The following is a 15,071-nucleotide window of genomic DNA, read 5'->3' as shown; positions in this document are numbered from 1 at the left end:
CTTCATGATGAAGTGGTATAGAGGAAGATTTTCTTAAAAAGAAGACTTGAAACTTTAGCTACAAATTACCATTTGTACATTTGAGATGCAAGCCTGGATTTGATCTGTTTTGCTGAAAGAATATCCTTCTCTGCTCTACTCCACTATGAAACTTAAGTGTGGTGATGCAAAGTGCAAATTTTGCACTGTGCACATTTTCTCCAATCAGCCACATAAGCCCATAACTTCTTCTGGGTGTCTTTCCTCACTCTTCTCCTTCTTGCGCAGTCACTCACTTTTTGAGAACGGGCTACTCCATGCAGATTTACCAGAGTGTCATACTGTTTGTATTTCTTCATAATTGATGCAAATAAAGTCCAAAACATATTCAGTGGCAGCTTCACCATCAGAGAGCCTCGTCCACAACTACCAGACTCTAAGCTGTCATTGATGTTAAAGGGGGCAACACATGGTATTTAGAACAGGGGTATGTAAACTTTTGATCAGGGTCATTTGGGTAGTTTCTGTTGTCATTATGATTTAAAAAGAGTAAACACAGTTTGACAATAAATCGATTCACCCAACTACTAAGCATGAGTGAAATCAAAGGGTTGTCATTCATATTCTCTGAAAAATGGACAAAAAAAAAAAATCCTGCCAGGGTATGTAAACTTTTGACCGCAACTGTATTCCTGAGTGTGAAGAACCAAAGACCACCACTTTAGATCAGATCCCATTGTGTGGCTGCGAACTCTCCCCGTAGCCTGGCGCGCACCTGCTCGATGACAGAGACTGCAAAGGCTGTGATTTGTCACTTTTACATTTTCACTCCTTCCTCTCCTATCATATTTTAAAAGTTTTTGCAGTGCGCCCGCCGATTACAGTTCAGTCATGGATCACATACAGGAATGCTTGCAGAAAAGTCCGCAAATATGACCAAATTTACAACACAAAGTCGGAAAAAGGCACTCAAATGACGCGCAATTCATGACGGAAAGTTGCATGTACTGTACCGTTGGTTTAGAGGTTGATGATTGTATAAAGAAGTGGAGCTCTTTGAGGGACAAATTGATCCAGAAAAAGCCACTGTTCCTGTGGCAAATTGCATTAAGACCCGACGGAGAACTTTAAAAAGGTCACGTCGACGTCATTGTGTGGCCATTTATGGAGAAGCATGAATCGGGCTTAAGAATTTCAAGGTACCACTCTGCAGCGGACTTAGAAAACAAGAGTGACTCCACTAAGTGTGATCTTTTTAATGCACATCATGCCTGGTGCTTATTTAAGGGGGGGTGTAAATTTTTTTCAGATGGAAATTTGACCCAGCTATTATATGAGGCAGGCCCTTATTCAAGGTCAGGCGTTTATTCAAAGCGATACGGTATGCTTTTTGTGACTAACATGAGCAAGAAAATGGGACTGACAAATACTTCTCATTTAGCTTATTAATTGCACCAGCTTGCACCAAATTGCATGTAATATTCAAAAATTTTCTGGGGGAGTTCTCCAGAGCCCCACTGGGTGCTACAGCCCCGGCATCATAAAAAAAATTTCAGGTCCACCCCCCCAATAGGTCCACTCACATCATTGTTTAAAGTTTGCTGCACAACATTTAGATAAGCCTGTGAAATACTGGAAGAATATTTGTCTGGTCAAATAATACACACTGTGTTTGGAGCTCCAATGGCACTGCACATCACCCCAAAAACACCACATCAACAGTGAAGTTTGGAGGTGGGAACATCATAGTGTGGGGTTGTTTTTCAACAAATGACGCTGGCAAACTTCATATAATTGAAGAATTGATGAATGAAGAAATGTACAGAGACATTCTTGTTAAAACTCTGCTGCCTTTTACCAGGGTGATGAAGATGAAATGTGAGTGGGCACTTCAGCAAGACAATGATTCTAAACACACAGCCACAGAAGCTCAGAGAATGAAAAAAAACATGCTGCCGAGCAAATCACCTGACTGAAATCCAATAAAAAAAAAAAACATCTGTGGAAAAGACTAAAGATCAGAGTTCACAAGCAGTCATTTGAAGACTGGGCCAAAATCACACCTGGGCAATGCATGTGACTAATTTCTCCTTCTCCCTGTCATTTGTATGAAGTATTGTATAAGTTTCAGGAAGCATGTTCAAGACTTTTGCCTTTGTCAATCCATTTTATTACACATAACTTAATTTCTGTACATATTTGTTTTGGTTCCTTTGCCATATGGATTATTTGGGTGTTTCTGATATCTGGTGAAAATTCCATGTCTATAGCACCTTTAGAAATATACTTACTAAGAAAAATGGTGACGTGTTCAATACTTATTTTAACTGCTGTTCGTGTAACCTGATATTTAATGTTAGACTAATGCTGAAAATGTAATGGGTTTTGTGTTGACTTTTCTATTGGCCTGCAAAGTATTGGCTGTGGAAACCAGATGGCGGCTTTTGGATGTTGGGGATGGACCAGTTGTCTGCATGGGTGGTTTCAAAGCAGGACCCAGGATGCTGAGCTACTACAGTATACTATACTATGCATCCCCTCCAACCTGTGGAGAACCCTTGACTGGCTGAGGAGTTGAACCTGTTTTACGCGAGGTTTGGAAGAGACACTCACCCACCACAATAATAGAATTCCTGTCCCCCTAGACACCTTTTTCCCCCTCCCCTCTGCAACAGCACCCGCACTAACGATCTGTGAAGAGGACGTATGCCAGCACTGTCACAAACAAAAGGTTAAAAAGGCTCCAGGACCTGACTGTGTCTCCCCCTCATGTCTGAGAGCATGTGCTGACTAGCTGGCGCCCATCTTCACCCGGATCTTCAACAGATCTCTAGAGCTGTGCGAGGTCCCTTCCTGCTTCAAACGCTCCATTATTATCCCAGTCCCAAAGAAACCCTCCATAACAGGACTAAATGACTACAGGCCTGTTGACCTGACTTCTGTAGTCATGAAGTCTTTTGAACAGCTGGTGTGGAGCCACCTGAAGGACATCACAGGACCCCTGCTGGACCACCTGCAGTTTGCCTAACGGGCAAACAGGTCACCATTATTGGACTCATCCAGGGTGATGATGAGGCTGCATACAGACAGGACATGGAACAGTTGGTCCTCTGGTGTGTGGAACAGTTGGTCCTCTGGTGTGGTCAGAAAAACCTGGAGCTGAACCTGCTCAAGACTGTGGAAATGATAGTAGGCTTCAGGAGGAACCCCCATCACTCCCCCTCCATCCTCAACAACACTGTGCCTATTGTGGACACCTTCCAGTTCCTGAGTTACACCATCTCCCGGGATCTGAAGTGGACCTTCCACATAGACTCCATCAGGAAAAAGGCCCAGCATAGGATGTACTTCCTCAGACAGCTCAGGAAGTTCAACCTGCCCCAGGAACTGCTCGTCATCTTCTGCACATCCATCATCCAGTCTGTCCTGTGCATCTCCATCTCTGTTTGGTTTCCCTCTGCCTCCAAACATGTCAGGTACAGACTTCAATGAACTGTCAGGTCTGCAGAAAAAAAATCATTGGAGACAGCCTGCCCTCCATCCAGGACTTATACCGGTTCAGGACTAGGAAGTGAGCTGGTAACATAAACTCCTCCCCTCTGGTCGATGCTATAGAGCTGTGTACGTGAAAACCAGACACAGGAACAGTTTCTTTCCACAGGCCATCACACTGATAAACAGTTTAACCCGCCAAAAAACTCATTCATTCATTCATTCATCTTCAACTGCTTGTCTGAGATCGGGTCGCAGGGGCAACAGCTCCAGCAGGGGACACCAGACTTCCCTTTCCTTTGCCACATTGACCACCTCTGACTGGGGGATCCCGAGGTGTTCCCAGGCCAGTGTGGAGATATAATCTCTCCACCTAGTCCTGGGTCTTCCCCGGGGTCTCCTCCCAGGTGGATGTGCCTGGAACACCTCCCGAGGAAGGCGCCCAGGAGGCATCCTTACCAGGTGCCCGAACCACCTCAGCTGGCTCATTTCAACGCGAAGGAGCAGCGGCTCTACTTCGAGCTCCCCACAGATGACTGAACTTCTCACCCACCAGCCACCCTCCTGAGGAAGCCCATGACCCAGCCCTCATGACCATAGATGAGAGTAGGAATGAAGATTAACCAGTAGATCGAGAGCTTCGCCTTTTGGCTCAGCTCCCTTTTCGTCACAACAGTGTGGTGGAGCGAATGCAGCACCGACCCTGCTGCGCTGATTCTCTGGCCAATCTCACGCTGCATTGTCCCCTCACTCGTGAACAAGATCCCGAGGTACTTGAACTCCTTCACTTGGGGCAAGACCGTATTCCCTACCCAGAGTAGGCAATCCATCGGTTTCCTTTCTAATTAATGAGTTTTTTTGGCTTGTGGGGATACTCAAACTAAAATTAATTCATATACCTCATGTACAACTTCAATCTGTTTGTCTGATTCACGCGTTTCATTTTTTTTATTCTCTTGTTGCACATTTTATTTTACTTGCACACTTCATTAGCACATTTTGTTGCTGTGAATTATGCTGTTTAGTGTATATTTATACATGCTGTACAGAGAGAGTGAAGCTCAAACCAAAGTCAAATTCCTGGTATTCTGTGGATACTTGGTGAATAAAAGCTATTCTGATTCTGACACGAACTCTTTAATAAAGCCAATATGCTGCTCTGTACCAGGACTCTTATTCACCTATGCACTCACTGGCCATTTTTATTCTGTACACCTGTTCAGCTGTTCATTAAACCAAATGTGTAATCAGCCAGTCATGCATCAGGAAAGTTGAATGCATTTAGAAATGTAGATATGGTCAAGTGGAGCTACTGGAGTTCAGAATGTGGATGAGAGGTTATTTATGTGGCTTTGAATCTGGCAGGGTTGTTGGAGTCAGATGATCTTGTTTGTTTCAGAAACTGTTGATCTTCTGGGATTTTCACACAGTCTTCTCCGCCGTGCACACAGGACAGTCAGGAAACATAAGACTCATCCAGTGAGCAACGGTTCTCTGTGTGAAAGTGGCTTGTTGATGGGAAAAGGTCAGAGAAGAATGTCCAGATAAGTTCAAACTGATAAGAGTGACATGGAATAACTGAGCAAACGGTGCAAAAAATCTACATTATACTGAACCGTATGGGGGGGGCACTTTCTAGTTTAATAGTGCTCCAGTTAAACCTGTCTTGGTTCTGAGCAGACTTACTGTAAACACTATATGTTACTGTTGTTGTCTCAATGATAAAATGTTGAGGATGTGGGAAATAAAATGCTGCTAACAGTAGCAAATTTTCATGTCTGAATAGCTGCCCTGATGCACATCTGAATACTTGGTGGTGTAGCTGAAAATGTAAAAAGAACCCTTTTTTGTTTTGTTTTGTTTTTTAACAGGCAAACTTAGATGAATCTCAGATGAACTTGTCTCCATTCCTGAGGGCTTTGATGACCGCCGTGTGCAAAGCGGCGTTGAAAGGTGAGGACTTAAACCTGCTGGAAACCGGATTTCACTCTTCATGGTGTTGTGACATTTTTACGTTCACTTTGTCTTGACCTTCTGCACAGATTATCACATGAACTGCAGAGTGGACATGACCATCATCCAGAGGAGAGTGCCTGTATTACACAAGTACCTTAACTCAGACACTGAGCGACAGCTGCAAGCACTTTATGCACTTCAGGCGTTGATAGTCACCTTAGATCAGCCTCCAAGTAAGTGCTGCGAGCTCGGGTACTCACTCGCCCTCTCAGCAGAACTGTGGTGGGCTTTCCAGATTTAAAATCTTTACAAATTCTCATACAAGGAATGTGTCATGTGTTGCCATCACCTCAGCATCAGGCTTAAATTCCACCAGGGGCAGGCTGTGTCGTGTCCAGAAGCGGCTCTTTGCAGATTGTACGCACAGAAAGGTGCGCCAGACCGCACACAGCAGATCAAGTCAGACAGGAAGTTAAAACGACTCTCATAGTGAATTCAGTCAGTTTCCAAAATAAAACGCATCATGTAGACAATGTGTCATATGTCACTTTTTTAACAGCGTGTGTACATAACTGGTGCACAGGTGGCTGTGCGTACTAAAAATTAATGCTGCACAGCATTTAATTTTTGCAGGCATCTGCATATCACCAGTTAGGCCCCATTCAAAAAAAAAAAAAAATTAGTTTATCATCCCTGCCCGTGTGCCGAAATCAGCCTGCATCAATTTTTTATGTATATTTTTTATTCTGGCAAATTTTATTGGTAGTGGTACAGCTGTTGCAAGATGCAGTGTCACCGACCGAATGGTCCTTCCAAAAAATCAGTTCCTCCCTGCATTCACTGTTCATGCGTCATTACGAAGCGTCAGCAGCGATTCACAGATTATCGCTTCGTTTCTGCTTAAAACTGACTTTAGAATGATTTAAGAGGTTTTACTTTGTCATCTGATGATTAATAATCACATTATTCACTTTGATCGCTTTGGGTGTAGAGACTCAGACTCAGAGTCAGTCACAGATGCGCTGCTGTGGCGCTGAAATTGCTCCCCCTTCTTTTATTATAAAATTATGATGAATTGATGTGCAAAGATTGTTGTAGAAAAGCTTCAGATATCTGTCGCTGAGATAGATGATGACTGGCGTGCAGTTTTTAGCAAAAACAATTGCTGCCAACGCTCAAAAATGAAGCATGCGCAGTGAAGGCAGGGCAGACCGATTTTTGGTTGGCGACACCGACACGAGGTGGCGTGTGTGCTTTAGTCGAAGATGGCCCAAGTTTACCGAGCTCGACCTGGAACGTACCGTTTGTGGTCATTGGCAACCCCAGATGCGAGGACAATGCCGTTTATCATGATACAGATTGCCGACAAAGCCAAGAATCTGAAGCCATGGTACGGAGTGAGCGTTCCCTCAAGGCAACCATGAGCGATATTTACAGCCAGTATGCATGTGGTATGCTGGACAATGGAGGTAGCTCCAATGATACGTACAATGTTTGCAAGGTGAGTTTTTCCTAGTTTGTTTATTGTGCTGTGGCAACTCAATAGTGCCAAAAAGCACTCGCGCTTGATAGTTCAGGCTGCTTGGTCCGGCCCACAAGGTTTTTTTTTTTTTCGTAGGATACTTCTGGCATTATGTACATGTTTTTGTGGATTTTAATCAAATACTACTGCAGAGCTGTCGGGTTGGTTTTGTCATAGTTGTAAGTGAAACTTTCCCTTTAGGGGAAGTTTCATTTCCGAGTCTCAGAATTTTACTGTTATTTCTCCGTTTCCAAGAAAAAGTTATAAAAGAAAAATCCGCCCACCCTCATCACTTTTTTATGATGTCAAGGATGATAAACTGCTTTTTTTTAATGGGGCGTTATGTTCCCACCAGAAAACACGAAATGTGATTAAAGCGTACGAGAAGAGAAACAGTGCAGCTACATAAATAACAGAAAGAATTGAAGTAAAAATGTCCGAGCAAGCGAACATTCCTGTGGGCTCTAATGCCGTGTGTAGCACGCGTGCAACCTCATAAACCCGCACCTGGTGGAATCAAAGGTTAAAACGAACCATGCACACACACACACACGTGTTTTATTTGCCCGCCCGTCGTGTTATGTCACCTCTCCGGCTCTCCCTGTGCCTGTGTAGACCTCCTTCGGATGTTCTTCGACAGTCTCTATGATGAGGACGTGATCTCGGAGGACGCCTTCTACAAATGGGAGGCAAGCAAAGACCCCGCTGAGCAGCAGGGTAAGGGCGTGGCCCTCAAGTCCGTCACGGCCTTCTTCACTTGGCTGCGCGAGGCGGAGGAGGAGTCTGAGGATAATTGACGAGGGAGACAACCCGGGACTGGACATAGAAGAACTGCATTCTTACAGCTGATCAAACATAAAATGAGTGTGTGAGCAGGATGACATGTTTACGGCTGGAATTTTTTTCTGCGGTACGGTTCTGAATCACGCCGCCATCTTGAGTTTGGATTCCAGTGGTGGAAGCACTAAATACCTGTATTATACATAGAAAATATTTTTGTTTTAAAATTTAACTTTTTGTTTTGTTACTTTTTAAGAAGAGACTTAAACGATACATAGGTTCTGGACTCGTTAATTTATTATTTTTTTAAGGACTGCAAATAAGAAATTTATTTAACATTTGCAGATGCTCACAAAGAGAACATTGAAGACAGAAATAACAATATTATTAATTATAACAAAATAATTGTGAAATAAATAGCCTCCCTGTATTCCACACAGTTTGGTTTGAAACAGGGTAAAAACAAAATTGGGGAGGAAAGGTAGCAGAGATTAAAAAAAAAAAAAAAAGTGACAATGCATAGGAACTGTTAACACTGTCTTTCTATGACATCACAAAGCAGGAAGCAGCGTTCTCTCAGCCTTGTGTTGCTCCACATGATACGAACATGCACCTCTGGAGAGGTAAGCGTATGCATTCACGACACGATGCAAGTCAGTCCTCAGAACTGTCAGACGGAACATACCGGAAACACTCGGACAAGACGGCGATAATGCAACTTTAAAAGCAAATGGTTGCTGAACATGGAATGCTTGTAATACTTCAGCCCTACAGAGCAATTAAAAGCTTGTAAATACATTAAAGACAAAAAGGTATTTAAAAAAAAATTGATTTCATGATTGTTCTTGTGATGACTCTCAGTAGTGTGTGTGCGTGTGCGCGTCAGGCAACATTTTGCTTTTCCCAGTTTAGAACACACAGGCCCGATCCCTGGAAGAGTTCCCATCAGGTGATGCTGGGAGCTGTTGATTTGCACTGCTGAGCCATTATGAAATAACAAGCTGTCAGTGCCTTGGCTTTGAAATTGTTGCAGCAGTCCAAGAATTTTTTTAATTTTTTTTTTACCACACTAATTTATTTTCCTGTCCTGCTGCTATGTACCGTACATAATTTATATGTGGTCATTATGCCATTGTGTGTCTGACATTAGCAGTACATTAGTACACACTTTATACTTGCACCGTAGATGCGGCAAGTATATTTTAGGGTTGTTTGATATATATATATATATATATATATATATATATATATATATATATATATATATAGCCATAGTTTTATGTACAGTATGATGTTGACAGTTATAACAGTTGGGTCGGTGATTTATAAGGTCAGTAATTTAATCAGAATTATAGTGACAGATCATTAATTAGTTTGAGTGCTTCTTGTTTAAACTGCACAGATCTGAGACACAATCATGTTGCTGTTGTGGTCACATGCAAGGGGAGGGAGGCGGCGTCTGTAGGATTCGCCCCTTTTGTTCGTGCGTCTATCTGCCAATGTGTCTTGGGCCGACACCACATGAGAGACCATGTGGTCGTTTGGAATGATATGCCAAAGGTCTAACAGGGGTTTTGTTTGTTTGTTTGCTTTTGGGGGGGGGGGGGGGGGGTCCTTTGTCCTGCTCAATGACACTAAATTAGGCATTAAAAAAAAATTTGTTTACACAACTTAGGACAGACTCTGATTTGATTGTTCAGACCATTCTCTGAATAGTTGTCACCAGATTCAGATCACATTTTGGCCATGTTCTCTGTGATAAGCATACAAGTCTGTAAAAACTGCATATTCACCCTTGAAATTTTGTGTTCTGATAGATAAGAGGTGAGGGCCACTCCTCTTTTGGGCCATGTTGAAATCTTTTAACATCACAATTTTGCAGTTGTAAAAAGCATTGTTTGCAGAGTGTTAAGTAATTAAGCCTTATATTTGTTATTAAGAATTTTTGTTACTAATCACAGGATCACAATGACCATGAAGGTCACATTTGCTTGCAAGTGGATGGGGGGGATACAATTTGGAACCAGATTGGGCAGAAAAACATAAGATCGTGTTTGTTTCCCGTGCAAGCAAAAATATAGATTCACATCACTTCAGACGCTCATGTGCATGCTTCCTCATCCTCAACCGCTCACCACTGCGCCGAAGCTGAAGCATCTCTCTCGGTTATGCTGCGTTTACACATAGGCAAGACGCATTACGAATGTCATATTTTCGTCATTCTTAGCACATTCCTGACATTCTTAACGTGACTTAATGCATCTGAATAGGTTTCTTAATAGTGCATGATATTCGTGATTTTTGTGGAGCATGTTTTTGGCTGTCAAAATATCTTCCACGAATGTCACTCATGTCGTGGAGGTCGCAACTGAGCGTGTTGATCCATCTTGATTAGTGATGACCCTTAATAGAGTGTGACAGCGTTCTTCTTTGACTTGCACACAATTAAACCCTGCTGCACCGCATTCAGTTTCATTGCTGCAGTATGCCGAAGGAGGACAGTGACGCCAAGTCGGCTAATGCTGGGCAGACACTATACGATATATTCAATCGTATTCGGCTCCAGCTCAAACTGTATGACAAAACCACAGGTTGTAAAATTTCAGAGCGCACAATTTATGTTCTCACACTATACGGCCCGATGCTCAGATGCGATCTGACTACTCACATTGTACGTTCAGAAACCACACGTTGGACTCATGCTTCCGGGAGCAAAACGTAAACAGAAGCTACTCTCTCCCAAAGAGATGATCACTGTTTATGCTGTCTCCAATTCCACATCGGTGTTTGCACATGCGCAGTGCAAGAGGTTGGGGTAAATCGGCTTGGAGCAATGCTTCAGCAGCGCGATACCCTCATGAGGGCCGATCAGAATATCAAAAAGGTTTGATTTTCATCAAACCATACGATTGCCGATGGGGAGGTGGTCGTGAGAGGTTAAACGCAGCTCGTTACTCCATGTATACTACATGATGCAGGATGCACGATTAAGCTGAAATTCGGCACGATCCAAAACATTCTCATGAGTGATAAATCGGCTCAAAGAAGGGCCAAAACTCACACAGTGTAAACCCAGCTTAAAAGTCTCAGTCCAATGCTCATCAGCACACTCCTACAGGTGTTTCATCTGCTGCTGCTGTGCCTGATGTTTGGGAAAACGAGCGAGACGAGCTGCTTGGAGCCACACATCTGGCTCTCTGTCTCTTCATACTCTCTGTGCCACTCCATGGCACAGAGCCCAACTAAGCATGCAATTACAAAGTTGTTCTGCTGTGGATTTTGAGGAGCAAACTGGAGCGATCTGAATTGTTCAGTAGCTGATGGATGAATATGGGTGTGTGTGTGGAGACAATTCGCCTCATTTACAATGTGACGGAACGTAACGATGCGCTGTTACGCGAAACAGCGCGGAACATTATTCTTGACCGTGCATAATGGTTCCTGATAATTTGCTAGCAACACGTGCGTGCTAACAGGTTGCAGCAGTTCCTGAGGACACCTGACACCTCCTGCTTCAAATCATCACATTCGTGATCAGTGGCCAAGAATATATACTTCGTGGCATTCATGACTTGTCATTATGTGTAAATGCAGCATTAGGCTAAACCAGCATTAAGACTTTAAACTTTATGTGCGCATCCGCGCTCTGGCGTCATCACTAAAGCCCCGTTTACACATAGACGGTAAGAGCTCCTGGAAGCGTCCCGGAAGAGTTTTTGGCTCCTCCGGGCCGTCTTAGGGATCAAACACCGTTGTTAATGCCGGCACTAGGGGGCGTGGCTTAGTTCCAGACTCATTTAAACTAACATTCATCCTGCTGTAACCAGGTTTCTGTAAGGCAAAATAAATCAATATGTTGATCAATTATTATATCATTTACTAACAGGGACTTAGAAGAGAGAGACCTAATGTTTAATAGACCACATTTAACTGTTTTAGTCTGTGGTGCAGTTGAAGGTGCTATATTATTTTTTTTCTTTTTGAATTTTTATGCTTAAATAGATTTTTGCTGGTTATTGGTGGTCTGGGAGCAGGCACCGTCTCTACGGGGATGGGGTAATGAGGGGATGGCAGGGGGAGAGAAGCTGCAGAGAGGTGTGTAAGACTACAACTCTGCTTCCTGGCTTAGTTCCAGCTTCACCGGGAATCGTCGAAAAAATTATTCAACATGTCGAATAATTCCGGGAGCGCTCCCGGAGAATTCGCGTGACGACAGAGACAACGCGAACAACATCGTTTGATACTTTTTAATCGCCGTTTCATCTCGTCCCTTCCTGTAGTGCCGCAGTTTACACCGCCGTTATTTGGCGGGCGGTGTTGTATCCCTAAGCAACAGCATATAAAATGGAGATAGAGCCCACATCGGCGTACACAACAGCGTTTTAACCGGTGACAGAGGCAGACAAAATGGCGGCGCTAGTGGACAGTACACCATTCTAAACGCCACCTCCCGGTTAAAACGGCATTCGAAATGGCCGATAGGTGGCGGTCAGTATAAAAACGCTAGCGCGCTGCATGCAGGCCTCTCACTCGTGGCCAGCTCCAGATATTTTTGCAGAGAAGCTCCAGTATGCCTCCTAAAAGAAAGTTGGCAGCGGCAAGGACTTAAAGATGGAGAAAACCAAGAGGTCTGGTTCAGAAGCAGAGGGGAGGCCTGTGGTGGAGACGGAGCAACACGTTGAGGAGGGGGAAAGGAAGGAGAAGAAAAGGCTGAGGATGATCTCCCTCCCCCTGCAGTGACAGAGGCATGTATTCCTGCTGCTTCAGCCTATTATACTCTGGGGGCGGTGCCTATATGCAAATGATCCTGGAGTAACGCAAGATTTGCCTGGATAAAAACCTGGGTATTAACCAGCGGTACACAGGGCATTATCGGCAGCAGCAGAACACCGCCGTTCTCACGCGCATCTTAACCTGCGATTGTAAAGGATAGAACTGGGTATTAACCCCGTTGCCTGACGTGTGCCGGATACTACAGCGTCAAAACGCCGCTTTATTCTGCGGATTTAGCGGCGTTTTATCCGCCTATTTGCGGATAGTACGGCGCTCAAAACGCCGGCGAAATGCTCCACCCCTTTCCACAACAAAAACAGCCAGAACTACCGCAAACTTCAGTCTACGTACTACCCGCCGACAAAACCGTCAATGTGTAAACGGGGCATAAAACACAACAACAAAAAAGATATGAGTTGACTGATGACATGAGTTTTCTATTGGCAGGGGCCCCAGTTTACGCTCCATTTGCAGCCTTAGAGGAAGAAAGGATCATCAGTGATTACAAGCACAGAGCATGCATTTTCTACTGACAGCGTGAGACCGCTGCAACGCTTCAACCTTCCAAGATGGCGGGGTCGCGATCCACTCAGGGCAGGCCTTTTGTACACTGATCTGTATATATTACTGGATAGCTTATTGGCCCAAACACTCCTTACAATCCGCTGAAGCAAACTGGCGGCCATATTGCCCTTATAGGGCCCTTAGTGATTTTCCCGTCAGGCTGGGATTTGAACCGATGATCTTCTGGTCTCAAGACCAAGGCCTTAACCACTAGATGATCACCTCCCTAAAATGTCAATAGAACAATTTCAAGTAATAACTGATCTGAATCTCTCATTTATTTATTTTTGTTCCTCAGATAATGTAAGATTGAGCCCTCCTAATCTATGCATACCATGATTAGCTATTTATTTTCTTTTATTACTTTGACACGTTCTTCCCTTCTATTTTCACTTACTCATATCTCACTGGGATATCTCACTTTTATTCTAAAATTATCATTCTTTAATCAAAGTTTATACATGGTTTGTGGAATATACATCTATGCACATACGTGTGTGTGTATTCGTACCATATTACGAACAAAAGTGGATGGATAACAAAAGTCATGATGGATAGTACAGAAATAGTGGATTTTTTTTAAATAGTTGCACTGAAAGGATAAAACACCACTCAACTAGCTACGGGAGAGGTGGTTTTCCCTTTCAGTGTTAATATTTATTACACACATCTCTGAGCTTCAGTCTAATATAAGTAATAAAGCTTATAGCAACAAATCAAAAATCAAATCAATTTCATTTATATAGCGCCAAATCACAACAAACAGTTGCCCCAAGGCGCTTCATATTGCAAGGCAAAGCCATACAATAATTACAGAAAAACCCCAACTGTCAAAACGACCCCCTGTGAGCAAGCACTTGGCGACAGTGGGAAGGAGAAACTCCCTTTTAACAGGAAGAAACCTCCAGCAGAACCAGGCTCAGGGAGGGGCAGTCTTCTGCTGGGACTGGTTGGGGCTGAGGGAGAGAACCAGGAAAAAGACATGCTGTGGAGGGGAGCAGAGATCAATCACTAATGATTAAATGCAGAGTGGTGCATACAGAGCAAAAAGAGAAAGAAACACTCAGTGCATCATGGGAACCCCCCAGCAGTCTAAGTCTATAGCAGCATAACTAAGGGATGGTTCAGGGTCACCTGATCCAGCCCTAACTATAAGCTGTAGCAAAAAGGAAAGTTTTAAGCCTAATCTTAAAAGTAGAGAGGGTGTCTGTCTCCCTGATCCGAATTGGGAGCTGGTTCCAGAGGAGAGGAGCCTGAAAGCTGAAGGCTCTGCCTCCCATTCTACTCTTACAAACCCTAGGAACTACAAGTAAGCCTGCAGTCTGAGAGCGAAGCGCTCTATTGGGGTGATATGGTACTATAAGGTCCCTAAGATAAGATGGGACCTGATTATTCAAAACCTTATTAAGTAAAAAGAAGAATTTTAAATTCTATTCTAGAATTAACAGGAAGCCAATGAAGAGAGGCCAATATGGGTGAGATATGCTCTCTCCTTCTAGTCCCTGTCAGTACTCTAGCTGCAACATTTTGAATTAACTGAAGGCTTTTCAGGGAACTTTTAGGACAACCTGATAATAATGAATTACAATAGTCCAGCCTAGAGGAAATAAATGCATGAATTAGTTTTACAGCATCACTCTGAGACAAGACCTTTCTAATTTTAGAGATATTGCGCAAATGCAAAAAAGCAGTCCTACATATTTCCATACCATAAGTCAGAACAAGATCTAAGGTATGATTAAAGTGGTGGGTGGACTCATTTACATTTTGAGCAAAGCCAATCGAGTCTAACAATAGATTAAATGCAGTGTTGAGGCTGTCATTCTCAGCATCTGTGTGGATGTTAAAATCACCCACTATAATTATCTGAGCTAAGCACTAAGTCAGACAAAAGGTCTGAAAATTCACAGAGAAACTCAAAGTAACGATCAGGTGGACGATAGATAATAACAAATAAAACTGGTTTTTGGGACTTCCAATTTGGATGGACAAGACTAAGAGTCAA

General features: G+C 43.3%; 1 protein-coding gene across 1 annotated transcript in view; it reads left to right on the top strand.

The window, feature by feature from the left end:
- The window catches only part of eif4g3a (eukaryotic translation initiation factor 4 gamma, 3a), a 163,928-nt gene extending 155,372 nt beyond the window's left edge, over positions 1–8,556 (top strand). Inside the window, 3 exon segments of the mRNA XM_034165858.1 lie at positions 5,343–5,424; positions 5,514–5,660; positions 7,565–8,556. Of these exon segments, the coding sequence (XP_034021749.1) occupies positions 5,343–5,424; positions 5,514–5,660; positions 7,565–7,746 (411 nt within the window). The 3' untranslated portion in view covers positions 7,747–8,556.
- The last annotated feature ends 6,515 nt before the right edge of the window (positions 8,557–15,071 follow it).

This window comes from Thalassophryne amazonica, chromosome 3 (genome assembly GCF_902500255.1).
Source record: "Thalassophryne amazonica chromosome 3, fThaAma1.1, whole genome shotgun sequence".
In the NCBI taxonomy this organism is placed as follows: Eukaryota; Metazoa; Chordata; class Actinopteri; order Batrachoidiformes; family Batrachoididae; genus Thalassophryne; species Thalassophryne amazonica.
This window is presented reverse-complemented; position numbering and strand designations above follow the sequence as displayed.